Source organism: Anabrus simplex, chromosome 4, assembly GCF_040414725.1.
Source record: "Anabrus simplex isolate iqAnaSimp1 chromosome 4, ASM4041472v1, whole genome shotgun sequence".
Lineage (NCBI taxonomy): Eukaryota > Metazoa > Arthropoda > Insecta > Orthoptera > Tettigoniidae > Anabrus > Anabrus simplex.
This window is the reverse complement of record NC_090268.1, coordinates 360,306,471-360,331,026: the sequence shown is the minus strand read 5'-3', so window position 1 is coordinate 360,331,026 and position 24,556 is coordinate 360,306,471. Positions and strand designations below refer to the sequence as shown.

At 37.4% G+C, this 24,556-nt stretch overlaps 1 protein-coding gene across 2 annotated transcripts in view; it reads left to right on the top strand.

The window, feature by feature from the left end:
- Positions 1-22,221, top strand: part of usp (ultraspiracle) — a 589,909-nt gene extending 567,688 nt beyond the window's left edge. For both annotated transcript variants that reach the window (XM_067145771.2, XM_067145770.2), the window contains 2 exons: positions 7,780-8,004; positions 15,666-22,221. In XM_067145771.2, coding sequence (XP_067001872.1) covers positions 7,780-8,004; positions 15,666-15,916 — 476 coding nt within the window. In that variant the 3' untranslated portion in view covers positions 15,917-22,221. The remainder of the gene's footprint in view (positions 1-7,779; positions 8,005-15,665) is intronic.
- Positions 22,222-24,556: the final 2,335 nt, after the last annotated feature.

Below are 24,556 nucleotides of genomic sequence, written 5' to 3'. Positions count from 1 at the left end.
CCATTATCTTATAAATGCAAGTTTATAGCTATGTGACCTGAATTACATAGCTATCTAGCTCCATATGAAACTTTAATTAGGGTTACATCTCGTTAGATAGCAGTACTACTGCTTAAGTCAGTGATGTGAGATTCATTGAATATTTCATTTTCATGATGGCATTGTATTAAAGAAAACTTTCAACTTATTAGGTCGCGTTCAGTATAATGAAATAGACGTAAAGTGCAGAACAAAACTGACCAACTAGATACCACTGGGGTCTGAACCCACAACTTTTCGATCAATCATTAAATTTTGGATGTTGAGGAAAAGTCATATTTCTTTCCTGAACTAATTTTACCCTAAATCTGAAAAATAAGTGAGAATGAGGAGTCCCTAAACTTGTTCAGACTAATTTTATATTGCCTGTTGTTATGTGCTCATGTGACTGTCAGCTCTGTTTTAGCCCCTTTTGGTATTTCCTGGAATGGATGAGTGAGTCAGGCCGGGAAGCTCCCAGCCAGTCTGAGGGCATGTGATGGCATATCGCTCTGTTGTGATTTTCGTCTGGTGTCTCCATAGATTTTCTGGAAGGTGAAACTAGAATGTTCGTATTCCAGCTGCACTCTAAATATTCCAGTACTTCATCACCAGGGCTATAAGAGCAGGCTCACCATGAACAAGGAATAGTGATGTTGGAGCAGTTGTTGTCGTTGTTGTTGTTGTCGTTGTTGTTGTCGTCGTTGTTGTTGTTGTTGTTGTTGTTGTTGTTTGGAGAGTAATGTTAAAGTGTTGTCGTTGATGATTGTTGGCGTCAGTGTTCGTGAAGTGTAGTAGGGTCGTAGTGGAGAGTTTTCTTTGTTTAGTGGTTGGTGTTGAGTTAGTGCTGCGTTATTGTCTTGTTGAGTGATATTTGTTGAGTAGTTCAATGTGTGTGGAGTGGTCCCATGAATTGATTGTGTGAGTTATTGGCCTTGTCTGTAGTTGAGCAAAGTGTACCATTGTTGTCAGCATGATAGCCAATGTATGTGTGTTCAAACCTGTCTGCATATCATGATTGGTTATATTTTGAGCATTTTTGTTTAAATTGAGGCTGCATTTTTAACAAGATACATGTTATCTATATCAAATTTATTTTGCCAGGACAGACAGGTAGCAAGTTTAGAAGACTTGATTCTGAGAAAGAGCTGATGTATGGATATCTCATTGAGTAGGTTGTCACTTCAGTAGATATATTTAGCTCAGAAGCGATTAGCAAACAAGGAAATTCAATGACATCTCTCACCCAGTTCATCCTTGATGGGTCCAGTTACAGCCCCCGTCCCTTTTCACCACCAATGAATTTCAACAGATTGTTCATATTTGTAGTACTGCAGTGAACCCTAATGTAAAGTGCAGTGAAGGTGAAAAATTAAGAAATTACCATGACAAAAGAGTTCATGGAAGAGATTTTCAGTAATGATAGAACAATTTTATTTTTTAAAATTTGTTTTGTAAAGTATGTGAAGATAAGGTAGCAGCGGTAATGTGCAACAGCATTATGCTACAGCTAAGCATAAAAGCTGAGTGATTCAAAAGTCATCTCAACAGTGCAGGCATGTTCTTTTGTTTGAAAAAGCAACATTTTTGTCTACCAAACTTCCTGATTTCTCAAAAACCTGTGTGAAATGTTGATATGTTAACAGTGAAAAACGAGTACTTCGAAAATTCTTAACTACATAAACAATGGAGTTGATTCCAGACAAGGCAACATTGCCAAAAAAGTTATTTGCCCTCCTGTTATTAAGATGTGCTTTGGAAAATTAGAATTACTGTAGGCAACAATAGCATCTGAATATCTGTTGATGAGACTACAGATGATTGTGGAAGGTATGTTGCGAATGCTGTAATTGGCGTGCTTCTCTGAGCGATGTATTTTTATTTCATTCAGGGGTTCTTAGATGCTTCTAACCATTTCACAATTACAATACTTTTCGATAATGCCATGAAGCTTTTGTGGAGTGGTGAAGTTAAGCAAGAACAAATCTGGCTGTTAGTAACTGATGCTGCACCATACATGGTGGAACACCATGAGTCTACGCTACTTTTGATTAGTACCCCAACATGACAAATACCATGGTTCTACTTTACTAGCGATAAGTACTATTATGAGGAGCCATTGACCTAGATTTTGGACCCCTTTGGACAGCAAGCATCATCATCATCATCAGGATTGTGCTTTAGAAGTGGTTCCTTGGTCGGTAATGCTGTTTCTTTATGGTAGTTTTTGGGTAGGATCCACTGATTGTTTTGGGTTCATGTCCATCCATTCATTCTTCATGCCATTTTTTTTTTTATTTTTGTCAGTGGATGATTTAAAGCTTTTGTTTTGTCATTTCATTTCATACCACCGAGCTCGATAGCTGCAGTCGCTTAAGTACAGCCAGTATCCAGTAATCGGGAGATAGTGGATTCGAGCCCCACTGTCGGCAGCCCTGAAGATGGTTTTCTGTGGTTTCCCATTTTCACGCCAGGCAAATGCTGGGGCTGTACCTTAATTAAGGCCACGGCCGCTTCCTTCCAATTCCTAGGCCTTTCCTATCCCATCGTCGCCATAAGACCTATCTGTGTCGGTGCGACGTAAAAAAAAACCATTTCATACCATCAGGCCCCTTAAAACAACAAGCATCATCATCATCAGCAGCACCATACATGCTGTAAGCAGCAAGGGAACTTAAGGTACTCTATCGAGAAATAGTCCATTTAATGGGTTAAAAAAAAATACAATTCCTTAGATGAATATCTTTGTATAGGTCCACCTGTTCAACACAGAATTATATAGCCACTTAAAACTAAATGGTACACTCATAAAAGTAGTAAGACTAGGACATGTTTCAACCCTTTATGGGTCAGCTAGTATACATGAAATAGAGACATTTTAACATTTCCGAAGTGAAACATGTGGTTAAAAAACGTGATTGATGGAAAAGTTTAGTGTTGACACATTAAAAGTTTTTTAAAACATCATGCATTGTTTTTCAAGGCTTGATAAACATGTCCTTGAAACGTGTCATTGCACAGTTTTGGTGTGTTTAGATTGTGGAATATTGCAGGGTAACCTACCTTTAAAATCATTTTGTGAGGAGGAATTCCAGGAGGAGTCAAAGAATTAAAAGATTCAATTGGATAATGTACTGCCTCTTCTATATTCAGGACAGTATCAACTTAATGGTAAATTTTAGATGGTGCATCAAACCTAGATATTATCAAATCATTTACTTTATTGACTTGCTCGTTAGTTGGAGACAGCATAGCTCTCTTCTTAAACCAACTCTGTATCTTAATAGAAATATTTGAAAGATCTGCATAAACTTTTCTGTCAAGTCCTGTAGATTTTAGGATAAAATACATAGATCACTCAGACAGTTTTTCCATTTCTGGTTGGTAATTTACCATTACCTATTTCAAGTAAAACATCAGCAAAGGCTATACCATTTTGTCCAGATAAGAAAACCCTCATATTGGCTTTCAGTTCCAGTTTTGTTACATCTGGCCAAAGATAAGACCTCTTTAGTGATGCATGGCTTCATCAGCTCTCGCCCCTCTTGCTACAGGAGCAGTATTTGATGAAAATCTGGTATATCTGGAGACGCTTTCAATAGCTGTTTTGAACAATTGTACTAATAGGTTATGCTAGTGCAGCTTATCTTCCAAAGATCTGACCAAAGCACAATACAAGTGCTCTTGAGAATTTATATTACATCGAGCTTTGACTTGTGTTTCAGGATCTGGAATGAAGTAACAATTAGAAATTTGTGTTTGTCAGTTCGACATGGTAGTTGATTGCCAGCCAGAGGGTAAACCTGCCTTGCACTTTAAATGTTGGCATAAAACCACATTGAACAACCTGACGACTTTTAAATGATGTAATGTGTAATGATGTATATTGCACTTGAAATCTTTGTGTTAGTATGCTCACCCTTAAGGAGAGAATTCAGTGGTTTTGGGGATGTAATAATTTCATTTAATTTAACTACCATTTAGACAGCACATTCTGTTTGGGAGCTTGTTGCATACTGCTGCGAGTTCGCCTTAGACAGGACCACAACAACAACAGCAATAACTACAGCACCGGTACACAAATAGAGACAAGGAAGAAGTTACTACCTAAAATCTGTATTCAGCCATATACAAAAAAAACCAAGACTTCAATAACTGCTTCTAACTTTTGAAAACAAGTTTACAGCAGAGCCACATATTGTCTCTATCCACAATATTGGACCATTTAATGACTTGGGTTTTTATTATAAGCATACATGAAGGCATCTTTTAGTCAAATAGAACATTCTCAAGAACCCACACCACTGTTACAAGCTCAAAATCAACCAACATAAACATAGGCACACAAGACCCTAACAAGGAAGTCTGAAGAAGGAATATGCAAGACATGAACTTTTAAATTCACCAAGTGTTTTATATACATGTTTTCAGTCTTTTTAATGTGTTTAATGTGCATGTACAATTAGTTTTAAGCTTAGGTTAAGTTTTTTACTACCATATTTTAATCTCACGGAATCACGAATGAAATGACGATAACATCCAACTCATATCCCCATTAGACATCCGGATGTGCTAAGGGATGGTAACATCTTTTTAGATAAGTAATACAAACCAATGCCATAGATGTAATATTATGATTTGTCAGCTGATGATGACCAAATAGAGTCAAAACTGGTACTGATGTAAGTCTACATTTACAATAAACAATATTGTATGTATGTATGTATGTATGTTCAGTCCGTCAGCAATTCCGCTGGTGGGATCCTCAACAGCTCTGCCATCAGCTGTCATAGATGGCCTAGGCATCACTGAAGAGGCGTACTAGGGAAATGAGGAGTGTGGTAGTTTCCCGTTGCTTTCCTCACAAACAATATTGACAGGTGGAATTTCTTTCTTTTCCATATCAGTCAATATGGACATGAAACTCATAATTAATGCGCAGGTCGCCTACGGGAGTCAAATCAAAAGACCTGCACCTGGCGAGCCGAACTTGTCCTTGGACACTCCCGGCACTAAAAGCCATACGCCATTTCATTTTTATTATTAAAATATGTGTTGTGACTATTGTAAGAAAGTTTCAAGAAAATATTTTAAAAAATATTGTGCAAAGGACATTTTGAAAATGATGTACTTTTTTCAAAAAATTGTTATGAATTGAAAAATTTGCATTCAAATTCATTCAAATTTTATAATTAGTTCAAATTTACTTATCTCAATGCACTACCAAAATTTGGTGGAAATTGGATAAGAATTGTATAAAAATTAAAACTCAGTAGGGTCTCCCCTTAACAACATATCCATTTCACTGTGAATTTAAATTTCACCAGTTCTTAAATATTTTAATTTAAATGTGACTACTCAAGTCCTTATTGCATTGATTAACAATCAGTCTCTTAAATTGCCATTTATGGGCAGTAGATTTGTTTAAAATAATTGAATAATAAACAACTATCTTGCACTGAATAACAAGTATATTTTTATAACAACATGTATAGGTAATATACAGTATATGTAAAATTTTCAGACAAAATTTAATTTTTAGACTGTATTTTAATAATACACTTTTGAAAGTTTTATTGAAATTCTTTACATTAACAAGAAATATTAGTGTCTAAACACAGATATTTTTATAACCCTTTGTAATTAGTAGATTTAAATGCAAAAAGTTATAATTTTCTGTGTTTTCTCTAGCCAGGCATTGACATAACGAAGTGATATTTGGAGGATAGATGAAGAACACATTGCAGATCATAAAAGTGCATTTGCCAGAAAAACAACTTCAGTTGATTTAAGTGGTTATTGTACCCATCACCTCAGTCTGTCTATATTATTGCTCAGTGTGACCATTTACTGTAAGAGACAAAACTAAACGACTTACTTGACATAAAGCATGACTTTCAGTCTCTAAATGGTCTTTTCTTTCATCATAACTTCCTATATTAGCATTAGCACAATTAAAAGGAAACAAAACCAACTATTTTATCACAGTCTACATTATTGCTCAGCGCGACCATTCACTGCAAGATACAAAACTCATATGATCCAATCTCATCATATAGGCAGTACTGGAGTCAAATTCTAAGCTTGATTGCTTGACATAAAACATGATTTTCAGTTTTGTAGGCAGCGCATGCCGTCAGTATAAGCAGCACCAGCAGAAATATTCTAGGCAACACCATGCAGATAACGTACATTGCCCACCTTAAAGATGGCTACAAATGTGAAAGCAAGAGCTAAAACGTTTCCACCTATTCAATACTCATGAGTATTGTAATTGCTCTTCAGTACGGATCATCATGAAGTTTATTGCTTATTATTAAAGATGGCTGGCAATAAGGGTAGGCTCTGTGACCTGTAGAAAGTAGAGTGCACATTTTTGTGGTTTCCATGGTAGTGATGGCAAAACAAATAAAATGGATGACAATTAGGGAAAGGATTTTAAGTAAATATATACAATATATAAGTATTAATTAACTATATGTATAAATGTCCCTTGTTAGACCCTATCTATTGGTGAAAACTTGAATAAAATCCGTTCATTACTTCCTGAGATTAGCAATTTCAAACAGACAGAGAAAACAGGCTGACTTGACTTTATACTATGTATGTATATACAGTATACAGATTACTCAGAATTAGTTTTGGCAGACTGATGAACCTAACAGTTACAAATTAAGGTTACTTATACAGGTATTTCTCAGAGGCTTTATTCAAGACATCTCCCATGTGCCATTCACCCCACTTGCACGATTAAGGCAAGCTGCACTTGACACTTTGGGATTGAGGAGTTGGTTTCCAGGCTCCTACTCAGTATCTTCAGAAACAGACTTCAGGGTTTACAGGAAGTTGCACCACACCAGAGACTGTGTCATAAATAAAGCTCCTTACTCATTCAACACTAATTTCCTAAGAATTGCTTACGAACTAAGCAGCGAAACAATGCTGTTGGATGATGTGCATCTGTAACTGCCACTACCATTCACACCAGTGAACAAAGAGCTAATCCTTGATCTTTAGATGAAAAAGAAATAAACTTGAATTAATTTTGCAGCACATATATAATTACTAGCGAAGATTTGATGAAGAATAACCATGACACGATACACTTTGTCGCCAGGTTCACAGTACTTGTGCTCCTTGTATAAAAGGACATGTAATAGATAGCCTAAGTAATCATTATTTATAAAAAAAATATGTGTGACCATTGGCTACAATAAATAAGATATTTTATACTGTGAAATATCGGGGTTGCTTTTTGAATCCTTCGATTTTTAAAATATATTTTTATAACAATATATCCTTCATAGTTTGTGTGGATTCAAACCCCACCGTCGGCTCTCCTGAGAATGATTTTATTTGGTTTCCCATTTTCACTTCCAGGCAAATGCTGGGAGAGTTCCTGTTCATAGTTCACAGCAGATTCCTTCCACCTTCTTACCCATTATCATTCACCATTATTCCTTTCATCTTCATTATCTCCTCACCTGAGGTTGGCGTTGCGAAGGGCATCCAGCCGTAAAAAATGTTCATCTCACCTCATCCCCAACCCCATACGAAATGGAACTAAGGGATAGATATATCTCTATTTGCACTACAGACCAACAGAGAATTATGTGAATCACAAAACAGTGCAAATCTATAAATATATTCTTGATACCCTGCTCCTTCATGTGTTTTTATTGCATTCAGCCTCTGTAAGTCACTTTCCTTTCCTGTCTTGACATTCATAAGACTGAATTATGATTTGCTTTTCTGTTTCAGGTTGGAATGAACTCCTTATTGCAGCTTTCTCACACCGTTCTGTGGACGTGAAGGATGGTATTGTTCTGGCAACTGGTTTGACTATCCATCGTAATTCAGCTCACCAGGCTGGTGTGGGTACCATCTTTGATCGAGTGCTCACAGAACTGGTAGCAAAGATGCGCGAGATGAAAATGGACAAGACTGAATTAGGATGTTTACGTTCTGTCATCCTTTTCAATCCAGGTAGTTGAATTATCCATGCATATGTCTCTCAGCATTCAGTCTGCAAGTCTCTGTGCATTAACTAAGCATCTCCACAATCCTCTGTTTACAGCTTTATAGTCTCATTTAGTTTCCCACCATTTACCTTTAAATGTTGAAAAACTGAGTCTAATAATCAGTGCCTTGGTCTTCCTCTATTTCTCTTATCCTTCTCCATTCACTTCATAATAATAGTAAGGAAATGATGATGATTATTATTATGACAGATAGGTAAATAAGCACACAACTGGTATAGTTTACTGTAGTATCTATTAACTAATTAATAATTGCTTACACAACTACACAGGCACGCAATTATACCACTCTCTCTCTCTCTCTCTCTCTCTCTCACACACATGCACGCGCACTCTCTCTCTCTCTCTCTCTCTCTGCAGTACAGTCTTACAATTCTGTATGTGGTACGCTGTCCATACACTCACAACAGACTTCATTCACTATCCCTTGCCGCTCAGCTGCACTGTCCCATACTCACGGATATTACACATACTCTGCACTGACAGCACTCAGTCATCACTGTCCACTGACTAATCCAGTGCTCCACAGCAGCACTCGCTCTCTGACTGAACTCAACCGAACCACTTACAGAACTGAGCCACTGAAGCTCATTGACCTGCTTTAAATAGGTAGGCCAGCCCTTCCGGATACATCACGAAAGGAGGCCTCTCAAGTCCTTTATTCGGAATGCTCAGGGTTCATTCTCCATGTCTTTCTTGCACCATTGGGAGGCCTGCAGTGAAATGGAGTGGTGGCACAGGGGAGTGGCCTTGAACACTTGGGTCGTTCCTGACTGGTTGCTGCAGAGGCGAGCAGGCACAGCCCTCACTCATTGATGTAGCCAGAGCCAGGCTGACTTGCTCCTCCCAAGGCCTTACAATAAAATGGCAGACACCACCATGTAGTAATAATAACAACCTAGAACCTAATGTGCATAGGAAGTGAGTATCCGACCAGCTACCCGGGAAATTTATATGCCCACTGTTCAATGTTGAGGTTGGTATGCAAGTTGCCTAAAGGATACCACTCAAATGATCTGCAACCAGTAACTGAGGCTATATGATTACTATTATTAAGTTTCCTTTTAATCAAGTTTAATCAATTTAAAGGAAAGTTTAACATTTATGTGACTAATTTAAGTGAAGACTATCCTGTTCAAGAAATTGCTACAAAGTCTGTATTTTGTACTTCATCTGAGCTGTTAAGCTGTAAGGAAAAAATATGGAAGAGATAGTGCAATTTTCAGTAAAATGACTAAGTGTATTATTAAAATGTAGGAATAGTTGGAGAAAATAATTTCTTGTAAAAATAATTGTTTGAAACATTGTATGGATAGGCTCAATTTCATATTAAGAATATCCTATTGGAAATTTGGTATCTTTTGACTGCAACAGGAAGAATTACATAAGGATCAATAACTGTACTTTGCTCCTAATTTTCTTCACTTCATCATCATCATCATCATCATCATTGTACAGTTCCAGTTTCCCAGGTACTGTTAATGAGACTCTTCCACTTCTTCCTGTCCACATACAACTTGTCATAGAGAACATCACCCCTTGTCCATCCTCTGGCAACTTGATCAACCTTGATCATGTCCATCCATCAGGTTTTAGGCCTTCTTGCAGGTCTGTTTCCCTCCACCTGTTTTTCCAAATTTATTCTGGCTGTTCTTGTAGGCTCCATCCTTATCACATGCCCATACCACCGTAGTCTGGATGTGCCGATTTTGTCTAATAGGGATGTCTATTCCGGCTTCTTTGCTCACCTCCTCATTTCTTAACTTGTCCGTCTTAGTCTTGTAGATGGTGGATCTAAGAAATTTCATCTCTGATGCTTGCAGTCTTGATGAATCTCTTTTTATGAGAGTGCATGCTTCAATAGCTGTTAAACATCATCAGTTTGGCTGGTTTTGGAATCATGTCATCCCATGAAAGTGTTCTTACTTGTTGGTAGAATTCTGATCCCTTTTGCACTCTGTTTGTTATTTCCTTTCTGACCAATTATTACTAGGGATTACACTTCCAAGGTAAGGAAAACTATCCACACACTCTAGCTGGTGGTCTGCTAGTTTTACACTTGCTGGACGCCCTTCTCTGTTGACTGCCATCACCACTGTCTTGGTCTCGCTGATGTTGAGATTATATTCCTGGAACTGGGATATCCTTACGTTGAGTCTGATCTGTACTTCCACTCCTGTTTCACCCTTTGCTGAACTCCACTTTTGGCCTCAAACCATGATGATCGACCTTCCCTAATTTGTACACAGCTAGTACAGTCTTTGTACAACATGAATTTTCCTTACCAGTCCTTCGGGCACATTTCTTTTCCTCAGGTTTCTTCACTTCATATGAATAATAATTCAGACATTTATTCTTTACCTTGACTGTTAAAGGGTCCTAGCAAAAGAGTAACAAGTCAAAATATTAATTTTGAATTAAGAGCTCAGAACAGTTGTTTAGTGGTCGCGCATCAGTGGTAGAGATATATTTCAGACATGAGAATACAATAAAATGATACACTGTGTTTTTTATTTTTATTTTTTAGAGGTCTTATGGCGACGATGGGACAGGAAAGGGCTAGGAGTGGGAAGGAAGCGGCCGTGGTCTTAATTAAGGTACAGCCCCAGCATTTGCCTGGTGTGAAAATGGGAAACCACAGAAAACCAATTTCAGGGCTGCCAACAGTGGGGTTCGAACTGACTATCTCCTAAATACTGGATACTGGCCGCACTTAAGTGACTGCAGCTATCGAGCTCGGTATTATTATTATTATTATTATTATTATTATTATTATTATCATCATCATGACCATCACCATCCTTTAAACTCCTGATGCTGAATCATGCTAAAACTTTATTTAATTTATTTTCCGGGTTGAACCGTGTTGTACTTGTACGCATATCACGTACAGTTTGCCGACGTTTCGAATACATTGCAGTATTCTTTGTCAAGGCGACTGAAATACCCCTACTCGATCCGAGGTAATCAGTCTCCCAGGCAGAAATGTATTCGAAACGTCGGCAAACTGTACGTGATATGCGTACAAGTACAACACGGTTCAACCCGGAAAATAAATTAAATAATTCTTCACACCGTGGAAGCTTCACTTCTAAGATGCTAAAACTTTGTTTTTTTCCCTAAAAGGCTAATGTGCACAGGAAGTGAATATCCAACCAACTTCCCAGGAAATTTATATGGCTACTCCTTTTTGTGACTTGAAGGAGAATATATTTCTGCTAAAATAGAACAGGATAAGTACTGTAGATTTCTAGTGAAGAACAACAACATGCCTTAACCAACTGTGAAAATCAAAATCACAATAGCCAAAGATTGTAGGATATGGTGTGTCAGTAGAGTGATCAATAAGGCAGCCACCAAAATGGAAGTTCAGCCATAGTATGAAAGTACTCTGAAGATCAGTCATCTTTCTCTTCTGCCTTTTTCTTTTAAATCAAACTTCAAAAGAAGATTGCGTTGTGATCACAAAACATTTCAGGGAGTGAAGGTGAACCACTACTTTTTTATGACAGGTGATTTATGCATTTGAAAATTACTTCCATTTTTCTTTATTTTTTAAAAATAATAATGATAATAAGAACATGTAACCATTTATTATTTTGTTGGGAAAAGAGGGAATCGTGGTATAATTATTTCTTTTAAAGTGCAAATATTGAACTATTTTCTATCCTTTAAATGGAGAAAATGACAGTTTTTATTATTTCAGCATTATCTATTTGAGTAGACAAGGTGAAGTAAATTTTTGGCACTCTTAAAAAATCTCCCTATCATAGCTTGTTTTTTACTTTTGTTAGAACTCTTCCATTGTGATAGTTGTAAATTTTAGATGTTTTCCTTGCATACGGTTGAAATATAAAAAACTAAACAAAGGAACCTTCTGTATTTTATTTTGCATTTTTAAGAATGTCACTTCCCAGCATATTTGCCAAACTACTGGTTATAAGTATGTATGCAATTGAAGTCAGAATGCATGGAATAAAGTTGAGAGGAAGAGTGGTTCATTAAGTAAGAATATAAGTAATGGAAATGGACAACCAAGAATGGAATTTGTCTATTCCCACTTTTCTTCATTATTTGATAAATGAGATGATGAAAACTCTGGTACCAAGTGAGTTGGCTATACGGTTTGAGTCTTATAGCTGTGAGCATTTGGGAGATAGTGGGTTCAAACCCTACTGTCGGTAGTCCTGAAGATGGTTTTCTGTAGTTTCCCATTTTCACACCAGACAGATGCTGGATTGTATCTTAAAGACCATTGTCACTTCCTTCTCTGCCCTATCTCATTGTTGCCATAAGACCTGTCTGTGCCGGTGTGTTGTAAAACAAATAGGAAAGGAAGAAGACAAGTGCTTTAGGTTTTGCAGAGGATGACATGCCATGGGTTATGACTGAAACTGAAGTAAAGTATTATCCCTCTTCTATGCTTTTCAAGGGACCCAACAGACTTGTGTAAACAGGGGAGGGGGAGTGTAAATCATGTGAAACAACTTATATGTGTAAAAATGCTTTGGAAAAGGAGGTAAATGTTACATAAATACATATTATTAATTTATAGATTATTTCAATCCTATCCTCAAATAAAGGTCCAATGTAAAATAACTGTTGATATTACATTGCCTTTGTAATTCTTCTTGTCCACTGACCAAGAGAAGGGTACCAGTAGGTAGTTAAAATATTTTGTAATATATTCTTTTAATCTAGTTCATCTCTCTTAGAATAAAATAGAATAGAATTATCTAAGATGCAGTAAATTTTCTCTGAATGGAATATTTTAATTACTACTGTTTTACATATTTACAACACACATTTATTCCAGATGGTAAACTATATTATAATCTCTGCCTTCTACCAGATTAATCTAGAATTGATCTTTATTTACACTTCTTATTTCTATTGTCCTTCATTTGTTTTTCAATTTCATAAAGGTTATGAAAATTTTTTTCACCCTCCCCCCCTCTCTGTACAGATGACTGATGTCTATATAAAATGTCAAGTGTCCATTGCTGCACTTGCCACAGCACTGGTAGACATCACTTCACTATACTCTTCTTCTACTTCTACTTCTTATTTTCTTCTTCTTCTCCTTATTCTTATTCTTTCATTAGTATCTGATGATGATTGTTGAAGATTACTGCTTTGAAGAAACAGTTTTAGATGATGGTCTGCTGTACAGCTTTCCAAGACTTCACAGTGAAGTGAAACACATCTAAGATCGAAACTTTAAATGTTGAATCCTTTCCAACATCTCTCTTTCTATTGGCTGCAGCTTGTTTGCACAGTTACCAGGCTGAAATTCTAATTGCACGTTCCTCAAGTAAACATGTGTGGGATGTGCAGGACAACAGTTGGGGAAGAAGGATTTTCCTATTTTGCGCACCCATTTTTGCATCCAGAGCAGCCAACTGCTGTCAAAAAAGATCTGAGGTCATCCAAATTTTATGGTTGGCATCATATGCAATTGGTAATGATCTCACATGCTTGATGCAATGAGGTGTTTTAGATTTTCCTGTCACAAAGGGGTGGAGCTTCTCAGAGCCATTAGCATTGGCCCCCAACATTTTGCTGTGTTTCCCACCATGGTATTTATCTCCTTTGAATGCCCAAGTCTTGCTGGGCAATACTGAAAAACAGTCCAGTTTTGTTTAGGTTAAAAATTTCCTGAGTTCATATTTGTTGGTCAGTTTCTGCAATCTTCCATTGATCCACTCTTCCACAGTTTTGTCACTAACTGCTTGTGATCCCCACAAACAATTTTATAGGTTATGTTATACCTTTTCCTAAACCAGTCAATCCAGCCATTGGAGTCGCTGAAATTTTCAATGCCAAGACTGTTCGTCACTTTACGCGCCTTTTCCCACAAGAGCACACCATCAGTTGGAATGCATGCAGCTCTTGAAGTTTGAAACCAACATTTTACTTTTTTCCCCCTCCAGTTCGTCATATTTGGAATATGACTTGTATTTCTTTTTTTTTTAGTCCACATTCTGAAGCACTTGATGTTATGCTTCGCCTTTGTATTCAGCATGGATATAGAAAGCTGCAACTTGCGTGCTAGTGCAATATATGTTCCACATAACAAACAACTTCTTCCAACATTGGAACCTTCTCTTCCATAGGGAAAGTTATCTTTTCCTTTTTTCTCACATTATTAGCCAGAAAAGTGAACACAAACAATAAAGCAATAACAAAGAAGGATTAACAAATATGTATGAACCTAAATAAATGGCACGACAAGAAGATTGTGGCAAATGACTTTGACCTCTCAGCTCAGATAACAAGATAGGACATAAAAACTTTCCAGTCTGTCAAACACACAAAATTTCAATAAAAATTATAACACTATAAACATACCTGTAAAAAAAAAACCACATTATTACACAAAGAATGACATGTTTTGTTCTACAAGAATGTCCTCAGATTCTATCAAATCACTTAAATCATACGTAAATATGTACCGTACTTTACATTGCGTAAACTTGTCAATGATGGAGAGTTAGGTGATAATATGAACAAGTATTAACAAATGATGATTTAATAAGTACTCAACCAACACCATATTAACATAATGAAAAACAAAATTCTGTACTTATCTGGATTGCCGAAGCTTAGTCCGCTGTCACCAAACACTATTTCACGACTGTGGTCAAGGAAAAGCTAGTGGAAGATTTTGAGCAAAGCATGTTGTTCCACGGAGTGGGGAGGGGCTACTGGAATGTTGTGGATCCTTCCTATTGGAAAGCGGAGAGCAGGCCAGTATTTTCCCCATGTTATAATCTAGCATACTGTGCTGTGGAGAGGGGATGGGGAAGTAGGGGCGGAGCGATATGAGTGTTGAGGAACCTTCCTTCATCTACTGGGTAGGGGGAGGGGGAATGGCAGCTCCCATTACAATACTGGACAGCAATAGACTCCAAGTGACCGAAATGAAGTTTCTCTGGTGTTGTATTTAAAAGACCTGGAGAGAGAAATGCAGAGCAAAGAAATTTGCCAACAACGTGAATTGGAGAGGAGTTGGTTGGAAACATTAGAACTGAGTAGACTGAAGTGGTACATCCATCCTCCGTCAGGACCCCAAGAATGTACTGTGATCAGATTGTCTCAGGTAAAAGATCAAGAAACATTTTGATAAAACAAGTCAGCCAAGAAGGATGTAGCATGGCAACTAAAACTTGCACAGCAGCTATGATTGGATCAGACAAATTGGAAGAGGGTCATTAATACTTATTTCTAGCATACTGGAGCAGAGAACTAATGATGATGATTTATAAGAAGTGCTGAAAAGAAGGAAGGTGAAACTGTTTTACTTCATTTATCTACAGTTATCTTGTATATTCCAGGTCTCGGTACTGAAGAAATTAAGCTTTATCTTTTTTTTTTAAGTCGGGAAGAATTTGGAAATTATTTTTTGACTTGTATAATGTGAAAATTTAGAACAGAATCACAAAAGAATATTGAAAATGTGTGTTCACATATCATCATCATCATCATCATCATCATCATCATCATCATCATCATGTTCACATGTACTGTGGTTGATTTTAAGTTAACATTAATTTGTTTTTGTTCATCGATTGAAATGTAAATAAGTGTTGGTTTTCTGCATTTTAGATGTTCGTGGACTTAAATCCAGTCAAGAGGTCGAACTTCTGCGAGAGAAAGTTTATGCTGCTCTGGAGGAATATACTCGGACAACACATCCCGATGAACCTGGTCGCTTTGCAAAACTATTATTACGTCTGCCGTCTCTGCGTTCCATTGGCCTCAAATGTTTGGAGCATCTGTTTTTCTTCAGATTGATCGGTGATGTTCCCATTGATACGTTCCTCATGGAGATGTTAGAATCGCCCACTGACTCATAGTTCATCTCTTTCTTCAGACAACGAGAACATGTTTATATCTTTTAACATGCTCAATTGAGTGCATCAGGAAAGTTTATTTCTGAGCTTTCACATATTTTAATGCAGGTTTTCTATGGGCCTTCTAGCATTCTCCATAATTAAGTGTATCTTTGTGGATGTATGTGAACCTTTACTCTCACTCGCATTGTAACAGTAACATGGAAGGAAAGTGGATAAGAAAGGAGTAGGAACAAGAGAAGTTAATTCTTTATAGGATGATCTGTTAATTAGTGTGTGTACATTGTTCTTACACATGGTTTGATTTAATATTTAGGACTCTTGGATGTAAAGTTCAAACATGTGCTGTTGTTTCTGACCTAGAAATTTTTATCTGAATGTTGTGCTTTTTGTTTCTTTTCTTCTCCCCTTTCCTTTGATGGTAATGTTTATTGTTAATGTTTCTCTGTGTTGTTTTGGGACAACAATATTTACATTTAGCTGGAAGATTTTTTATTTCTCAGTGTCTTTACCATTAAATATTCCTCTGTGAGGAATAAGAATTTCCATATTATTTGTACATTGTCTCTAAAATAATTTTAAAAAGTGATGTTTTGTTCCAATGTTTAGCTGATCAGAGATGAATTTGTGTGAAAAGGAAAATGTTGGATGTAAACATACTGTGAGATTCAAAATATGCAGAAGGATTGATAATGTTATTCCTTCCTGTTAGTTGTCATGGTTTTGTTATGATGGAAAGTACAGATTTTTGCTGGTCCTGCTGCCAAGTTCATGAAGAGTCTAGTGACTTGCGAGGTTTTGTTAGTAGTTGATGCTTCTTACTGCTTCACCTGGTAGATGACACTGTCAGCCCTGAACGTACCCCTAGCTGATCCCTGTTCAGAAAGAATCCTTTTTTCTTTAAAAAAAAATTATTTATATGATGCTAGGTGGGTTATAAGACCTCTGAGAGGTTATGGAACAGGAGAAAAACTCACATCACTTATGAAAATCAACTGAAAATGTGGAGTTGGTTAATAATATGACAGTCTGTGATCTTCCCTTTTTTTTAACATCTTGATAACAAGTCTGAAGAGCAATTGATATGTAATCTGCTCATTAACCATTTTCAGTTATACTTACAGCTTTGAGTGATATTAAGCTTTAAAGTTTTAATGTATAACTGCCATTTGCTAGTTTAAAAAGAATCAATGTCATGTACGCTGATATAAATCCATTTTCTATTGAAAGTTACTACAGAATATATCTGTGAAGGCTTGGATTTGATAGCATGTTGACAGGAGGCTGGAGTCCAGATTAGTAAAATCTAAGAGGAGTGTGAGCATTACAGAGATGGATCTTGAGACCAACATTGTTGGAGGTAGAGTTATTTGGTTCATACTATTAGAAAATGCACTGCTTCAAAACCTACTCTCTAAGCCGTAAGTTTCAAGGTGGTTAGTTATTGGAATTCTAGAGATGGTAAATTTATATAGAGATAAATGGACATGGTCACAAGAATAAAAATAATAGATTGTGGCATGAAACTATCCATACTCCATTTAACTTATTTTTCACTTTTGTCTCTTTTGTCCACCATAAACTATAATAGGTGATGTAACTCCTTTATGTGCTTTTTATGATCTCATTCTTCTCGTAAAAATTCAGTCATTGTTGGTTTCTCTAGCATGTTCTTTATCTGGTACAATTGAACATCATCTGCATCATCTAGTACAGATTCTAACCTCTGGCTGGGTCTCTTTGGAATATAAGCCTCTCCATCATTTCCTGTCATTCCTCTACTTCTCTGTGGATACTTTGTTCCATTCTCCTCCTCTCTTCTCAACACAGTCCTCCACTTCCTTCAGCAATTTTTCTCCTGATCCTCTCTTGGCCATTTCTATCTTGTACATCCTTCTGGGTATCTTTGAGTTCTCCGTTTGCTTGATGTACCCATATCATCTTAATTGACATTTCTCTGTTCTCTCCTGTTATGATTCCTCATGCAGGGTGGCCCTTCACCTTCTCATTTCTTACTCTGTCTCTTCTTGTAGCATCTATTCTGCTCCTAAAAAAACTTCATTCCACTCCTCTGCGCTCTGCTGATATCTCTTCTTTTCATTACCAAAGTCTCCGCCATCGAAGCCTGGGTAAAGGAGGAGAGTTGGTGACAGGAAGAGCATAGAAAGCATGTTAAATTGTACAGAAATATTACATAAAAGATACAATTAAATGTAGTTCAAAATTGTTTATTTTCATCTTGCACTTTTACACCTGTATTTTCATAAGAAGAGTTTATAACAGTGATCTTATTTTGATTACACTCATTGCATCAGTACAGCCTCCCCAAAAATGAATGGGCAATACATAGTGGCCATAGCTCTCATTTTTGCTTTAAATAGTATAAGCAAGCTGCAGTAGTGTTGCTTATTGCTGAGGGTATTAACTGTCAAGTTTGCCTTGACCTTTGAAAGCAGAGCATCCACATGGAATGGAGGTTAATGGGTATTAATAAACAGTTATGAATAAACAACCAACTGTGGGAACTAATTCTTGAACAACTAACAATCTTTCTCCTTTTTAATTCGCTTTTGTGGTATCTTCCTCTCATCCAAATAAATTTTTCTCATAAATATTAGCATTATACTTGTACTCTGTATATCTTTGTAGTAGAGCCTCCATGGCTCAGGTGGCAGCGCACCGGCATCTCACCACTGGGTTCCGTGGTTCAAATCCCGGTCACTCCATGTGAGATTTGTGCTGGACAAAACAGTGGTAGGACAGGTTTTTCTCCAGGTACTCCGATTTTCCCTGTCATATTTCATTCCAGCAACACACTCCAATATCATTTCATTTCATCTGTCATTCATTAATCATTGCCCCAGAGGAGTGCGACAGGCTTCGGCAGCTGGCACAATTCCTATCCTTGCTGCTAGATGCGAGTTTCATTAATTCCATTCCTGACATGGTCGAATGACTGGAAACAGGCTGTGGATTTTCATTTTCATGTCTTTGTAGTGAGTATCTCCAGAAAGTAATTTCCTTTTACCTGGTAAATAAAAAACAGAAAATCAGAACACACTGTCACTGGGTCCTGTACTATCTGCGCACTTTTTATCGATAGATTTGTGTACGGGTTTGAGGCGTAAGGAGGAAACAATTCTGGTTCCAGTAGTACTGCCAACTGAATGGAAATGAAATCTGAATTGAATCGATAATATGATCGATCGATATGAATTTTGCTAAACCTTTGTTATCTTAAGCCAACAACTTTGTCACACACATTATATAACATTTCTCGATGCGAACCTTATTCCTAGAGTGAATTCTATAGTTTGGCTTTGTTGTGTAAATAACAACAGTACTAGTACATAAAGTGTACGCCAGATGTCGCACAGCGATGCATAAGCGATTCATAGTTTGTGTTTCAAAGGTTGCCAGTACGAATCTCGAAGATTGCCAAGGTCAACCAATTCAGCACTAGGTGTAAATCTATCCAGAAAAGGTGCGCAGATAGTAATCTGTAAGATATGCTACAAGATATTCTCTGTATACCTCCCAAGGTTAGTGGTGAATGTTTGCTAATTCCACATTCCTGATATTCAAGAAGCAGCTGCCAAGCTGAGGTGATAAAGGCATGCTCAGTTCACCCAGAAGGACCTGGGTTCAGTGATTATTGTTTTAAGAGGATGGCTCTCTCCACAGAACGTCTAAAAATTTAGAAACAAGATTTTCACTTTTAGTGAGTTTGAGTCAGCCTTCGCCAAGAAGAGTACCAGGTTAATTCTTGGTAGCAAAAACAGCCAGGCATAAGACTAATCACTCTATATCACTTAGTAACAAGGTTACAGTCAGTGGAACGTTTTATCTTCTACTCCGCCAAGGGTCTTCATGTCTTGTACGGGGATAGCTTTGCATATTCAGGAAATGGAGAACATACTATATTTGACAAGCAGTGGACCTCTCGATTGTCTTAGGTATTTTAAACAGTATCCAATTGCCCCAAAATGGTTAAAAGATAAAAAGACCTTGACATGGCCACAGTTGAGACTGTGACACTGAAGTGATATTTCAGTCTTATGAATCTCCTCATTCATTGCAGACTGTCTTTCCCACATGAACACATTGCATCTAAGACATTTTTTCTATATTGGTATTGCAGTTGGTTCAATAATCAGAAATTTAGGATAGCAGGAGCCACTTAATCAATAGAACACTGTAATTATTCATTATTCTGTTATGATTCCTATTGTGTGTATGTTCAGTCCTCAGCCCTAAGGCTGGTTAGATCCTCAACAGCTCTGCCATCATAGATGGCCTAGGCATCACTGAAGAGGCATACTAGGGAAATGAGAAGTGAGGTAGTTTCCCGTTGCTTTCCTCATCCAAGCCAGACGTTGCTATTACATATGTCTGCCAACCCCACTGAAATGCATGCATCAACTGACCCTATGAGCAACATTTTCACACCATTCATAGCAGGACCTGGCTGCATAAGGAATGGCATTGCTAGCATCACTCATACTTCAGTCACTTTAACTATGTCAAAGCCATTAAGACTGAGACAGGTCAGTGAAAGTAGATCTGCGAATTGTCATCATAGCACTATCTTTAATGTGGGGTACTTCATAGGAAGCATACTCATGTTCCTCTACTTTATTTAAACAGAGCTGGAATTAAGCAATTACATACTTCTGAGAACTCTCTAGGAAGGTTTCCTGCAGTTGTAACTGAGATTTGAGCAAAATTAATTTATTCTAAGTTCAGGACATAAATTTGGGGTCCTGGCCAATTTTTAAAAAAACTATTATAGGCAATGGGTTGCAGGGGAAAGGGGTATACTTGTTAGCAAGTATTCAGCCAAAGGTTTGCTGTTTTGTTTGAATGTTAACATAGGGACATTGTGTTATATTGTCTAATAACTCGGCAGCATGGAAAATCCTCAGTGTGCATTGGAAGGCCTAGATAATATGCATCTTAATGCTAGCATCAAATGGACTTGAGGTACAGGAGATAACAGCACGGGGACAATCAAAAGATATGCTCATAGAATGCAGTGTTGTAGTACTTTATTATCCTCAAACTGAACACAGATGTGCATTACAAACAGCTAATATCCTTCAAGATAATTCATCAGGGCAGCAACACACCATTGTCAGTGATGGGGAAGGTGTGACATACCATCAACGGTGTTGGCTATGTCAGTGTTTGCCTTATTTTGACGATAGTGTGTTATGATGGCCCTCCTATCTGCACAGGGCACCCCATGCTGCAATGACTTCTTCAGTTTCAGAATGAGATTGAAGTTGCATGGACTGAGATCTGACAAACAGGGAGGGTGTTTTAAGACCTCCCACATCTACTGGTCACTTCGCAAAGCTATTATTATGTCTGCTGCCTCTGCTTTCCACTGGCCTCAAATATTCGGAGCATCTGTTTTTATTCCGATTGTTCGGTGATGTTCCCATTGATACATTCCTCATGGAGATGTTAGAATCACCCTCCAACTCATAGTTAAGCTCTTACTTAAGATAACGAGAACACATTTTGCGCACTTCTAGATCCTGACGTAAAATGCAGAATATTGTATTTTCTGTTAAGCACTGTTCAATAACAGCCATGGGTACAGATGGGACATCCATTGCACACTCGGTTCTCGTTGCCACCATCCAACATGCAATAGTTCGATATGACAATGCCCTATCTCCCACTCCTTCACGTAACTCCACATGACAGTGATGGGCATTTCTGCAACGGAGAACTGCAATATTTACATGACTGCTGTTCTACTTGTCTTACGTACATCTTGGAGCAGAACTAGGGTTGGGCACTGGTACCTTGTCACCTGTGCCCACAGATCTGTCGGTAGCATGTGGTGGCAGTGGTGATTATTGTTTTAATATGAAGTACAATTGGGCAACTGTCCTCTCCTAACACTAATCAGAGGTAACCCATCAATGAATGAAGGTATTGGCAAAAGAATAAGAGTTGACCAAGAGAGTTAGGATAGCGTGTGCCTTACCTGCTGCTACATGTTCGGACAGTGTAACACTGCTTGCCATGACTAAATGAAAGGACCTATTTATAGGTGCTGATAGCCATAGGACCTCCAATTTTATGAGGTATGCTGATCACATCGTAATTGGCTGCAGTTTAAACCATGGCCACCTTAGTGAAGACCAACGTCAGTATTATTCATGTCATGTCCCTTATTGCAGTGAATAGAATGAGGCTAGTTTTGTTGTGTTATGCTGGCTGAATAGGGCATTTCTCACTTGTGCTTAGGGCTGTGTACTCTTGATTGGCTTCCTTTTTTTTTTTTTTTTTTTTTTTTTTTTTTTTTTTTTTTTTGCACCGACACAGGTAGCTCTTATGGCAATGATGGGACAGGAAAGGCCTAGGAATGGGAAGGAAGCGGCCGTGGCCTTAATTAAGGTACAGCCCCAGCATTTGCCCGGTGTGAAAATGGAAAACCACGGAAAAACATCTTCAGGGCTGCCGACCATCTCCCCGGATGCGAGCTCATAGCTGCGCGCTCCTAACTGCACGGCCAACTTGCCCGGTTGATTGGCATTTAACAATTCTTAAATGATGACTCATTTTGATAATTAAACAAAATTCAGGAACTCTCTTGCAGACAAAATGCTAATTGTTACGCATTTCTTAAAACCAATAGTAGAATTGCAGAAACATTAAACATTATTGCCTTTCTGCTAGGTTGATCAGATTCTATCTTCTTCACCATCCAAACGAACAAACCATCCATCCGAACTCTGATCATGCTGAATTTTGCTTTACTTTATAGATCTCACAAAATCATGTTTCATCATGACTGAACCATTGGCTGCAAAACATTATCTTTCTTTTAAAGAATATGTGACAATGATGAGTAAGTTACTGGTCCCTAATATAAAAATTATGATTGGAACAACACTAAAGGTTAAATTTTCTTCAATTATGATGGATGGGGGCTTAAATAGGACTTTGAGAAATATAGAGGTGTGGGCCCAATTCTTAATTTCTAGCCATATTAGCTATGCACTCTAACTGTTATTGTCCTCTTAACAGGAGGGTGTGGTAGCTAAATAGCATAGTCACTGACTTATCATCAGGCCGATGATGGTTTGAATCCCATCCACTGCACATGAGAGTTCTTAAATGAATAAATGAATAAATCACCATGGTTCGTAATCCACATAAAACTGGTGGTCCTGTGGCTATGATCATGGTGTCAATAGTCACACAAAACTACATGCTATCTCCTCTTAACAGTGTCCATGATGGATTATACACAGAGAGAGCCTACAGTAAGAACACTTTGATAAGAGATCTCCTTTATTTTCAGTAGGTAATTGGTGAAGATAAGAGCCATTAACCTGATGGTGTATTGGGTGATTTTGATCATGCCTAACTAACATTTTGCGACTGTGTTATCATTACGCATTCGGTGTCTGTAAGGCTATCCATATATCGTTAGTTTCTAAATCCTTTTTGTATGGTTACATACCTGCAAAATCAGAATAATGTTCTTTACTTGTTCATAGGTTGCCTGCCATTCTCAACCCTTTCTTTTGGTTGTTGACATTTTTATTTTTTATTTTATTTTCTGTCAGCAGTGGTGGAAGAGCACATTATGTTTATTTGCATGAAAGTGATTGTGGCAACTTTCCAAAATTGTATTTGGTAGAATATTGAAGCTGGCTTTGATCTTCGATGGAAAACAATTTAACTTGTATTTGAAATAATCATACAACATTATTTAGCAACATGTGTGAATCTGGGAAATCATATTTTCAGTCCCTATGATGCAAAATATGATATGCTATGAAAATATTTCTTAAGGAGCATAGTACATATGGGAAGGAAAATCATGTCCCACTGTGGATGCGTCCTGTGTCATAATACTCCCAAGGCCCATCATAATATATGTCTTCAGTACGTGATCAAATAAAGTTCACATAAGGGAAGAGAAGCAGCAGAGCCTTAACAATTGATATAACAATTATATTGCTTTTATCACCATCTTATGCAGATAAGAGTTCCTTGGTATTCAGTATTGATGCTGATTTCCTTTTTACAGGGTGTGGTATTGTGTTGTGTATGCCTATGATTCAGTTGTTGCTGTCGTCTGGTTTGTTGTTCTTATCATTGGTATGAGATACAAAGCTTTTTAAATTTTATTTTTGTACTGATCTATGCGCTGTGGTGGAAATGGAGGCTGAGAGAGTATTTGGAAAAAAAAAATAAATGTAAATTATTAGAACACAGAAATGAAGTGTAATATAGCATTCAAGAGTTTACAATGTGTACTCATTGATCATTGGATTAATGTGCAGGAGGCAGTGTAGGAGACACTGTATTGGCTGTTCTTCACTCTGGCTTGTAATATTTCTGTTTGTATAAATCTGACATAGTATTTTTAAAGACAAGAAAGAAATGTATATAGTTCTTCTTAAAGCTATAGTATGTAAACTATCTCTACACTTTCTGTGAAAGTGACACCTTGAAGTGCAAAAAAAATAAATGTTTTATATTTTTATTGGATATTTTGAGTTTTCTGGGAATGACATCTTCTCCCTGTTAACCTAAATCCTTATAAAGACATGTTGAATGTGCATTAAAATAAGAAAAATCTCCTCTTTTGCTGTTTGCACTTGAGTAACT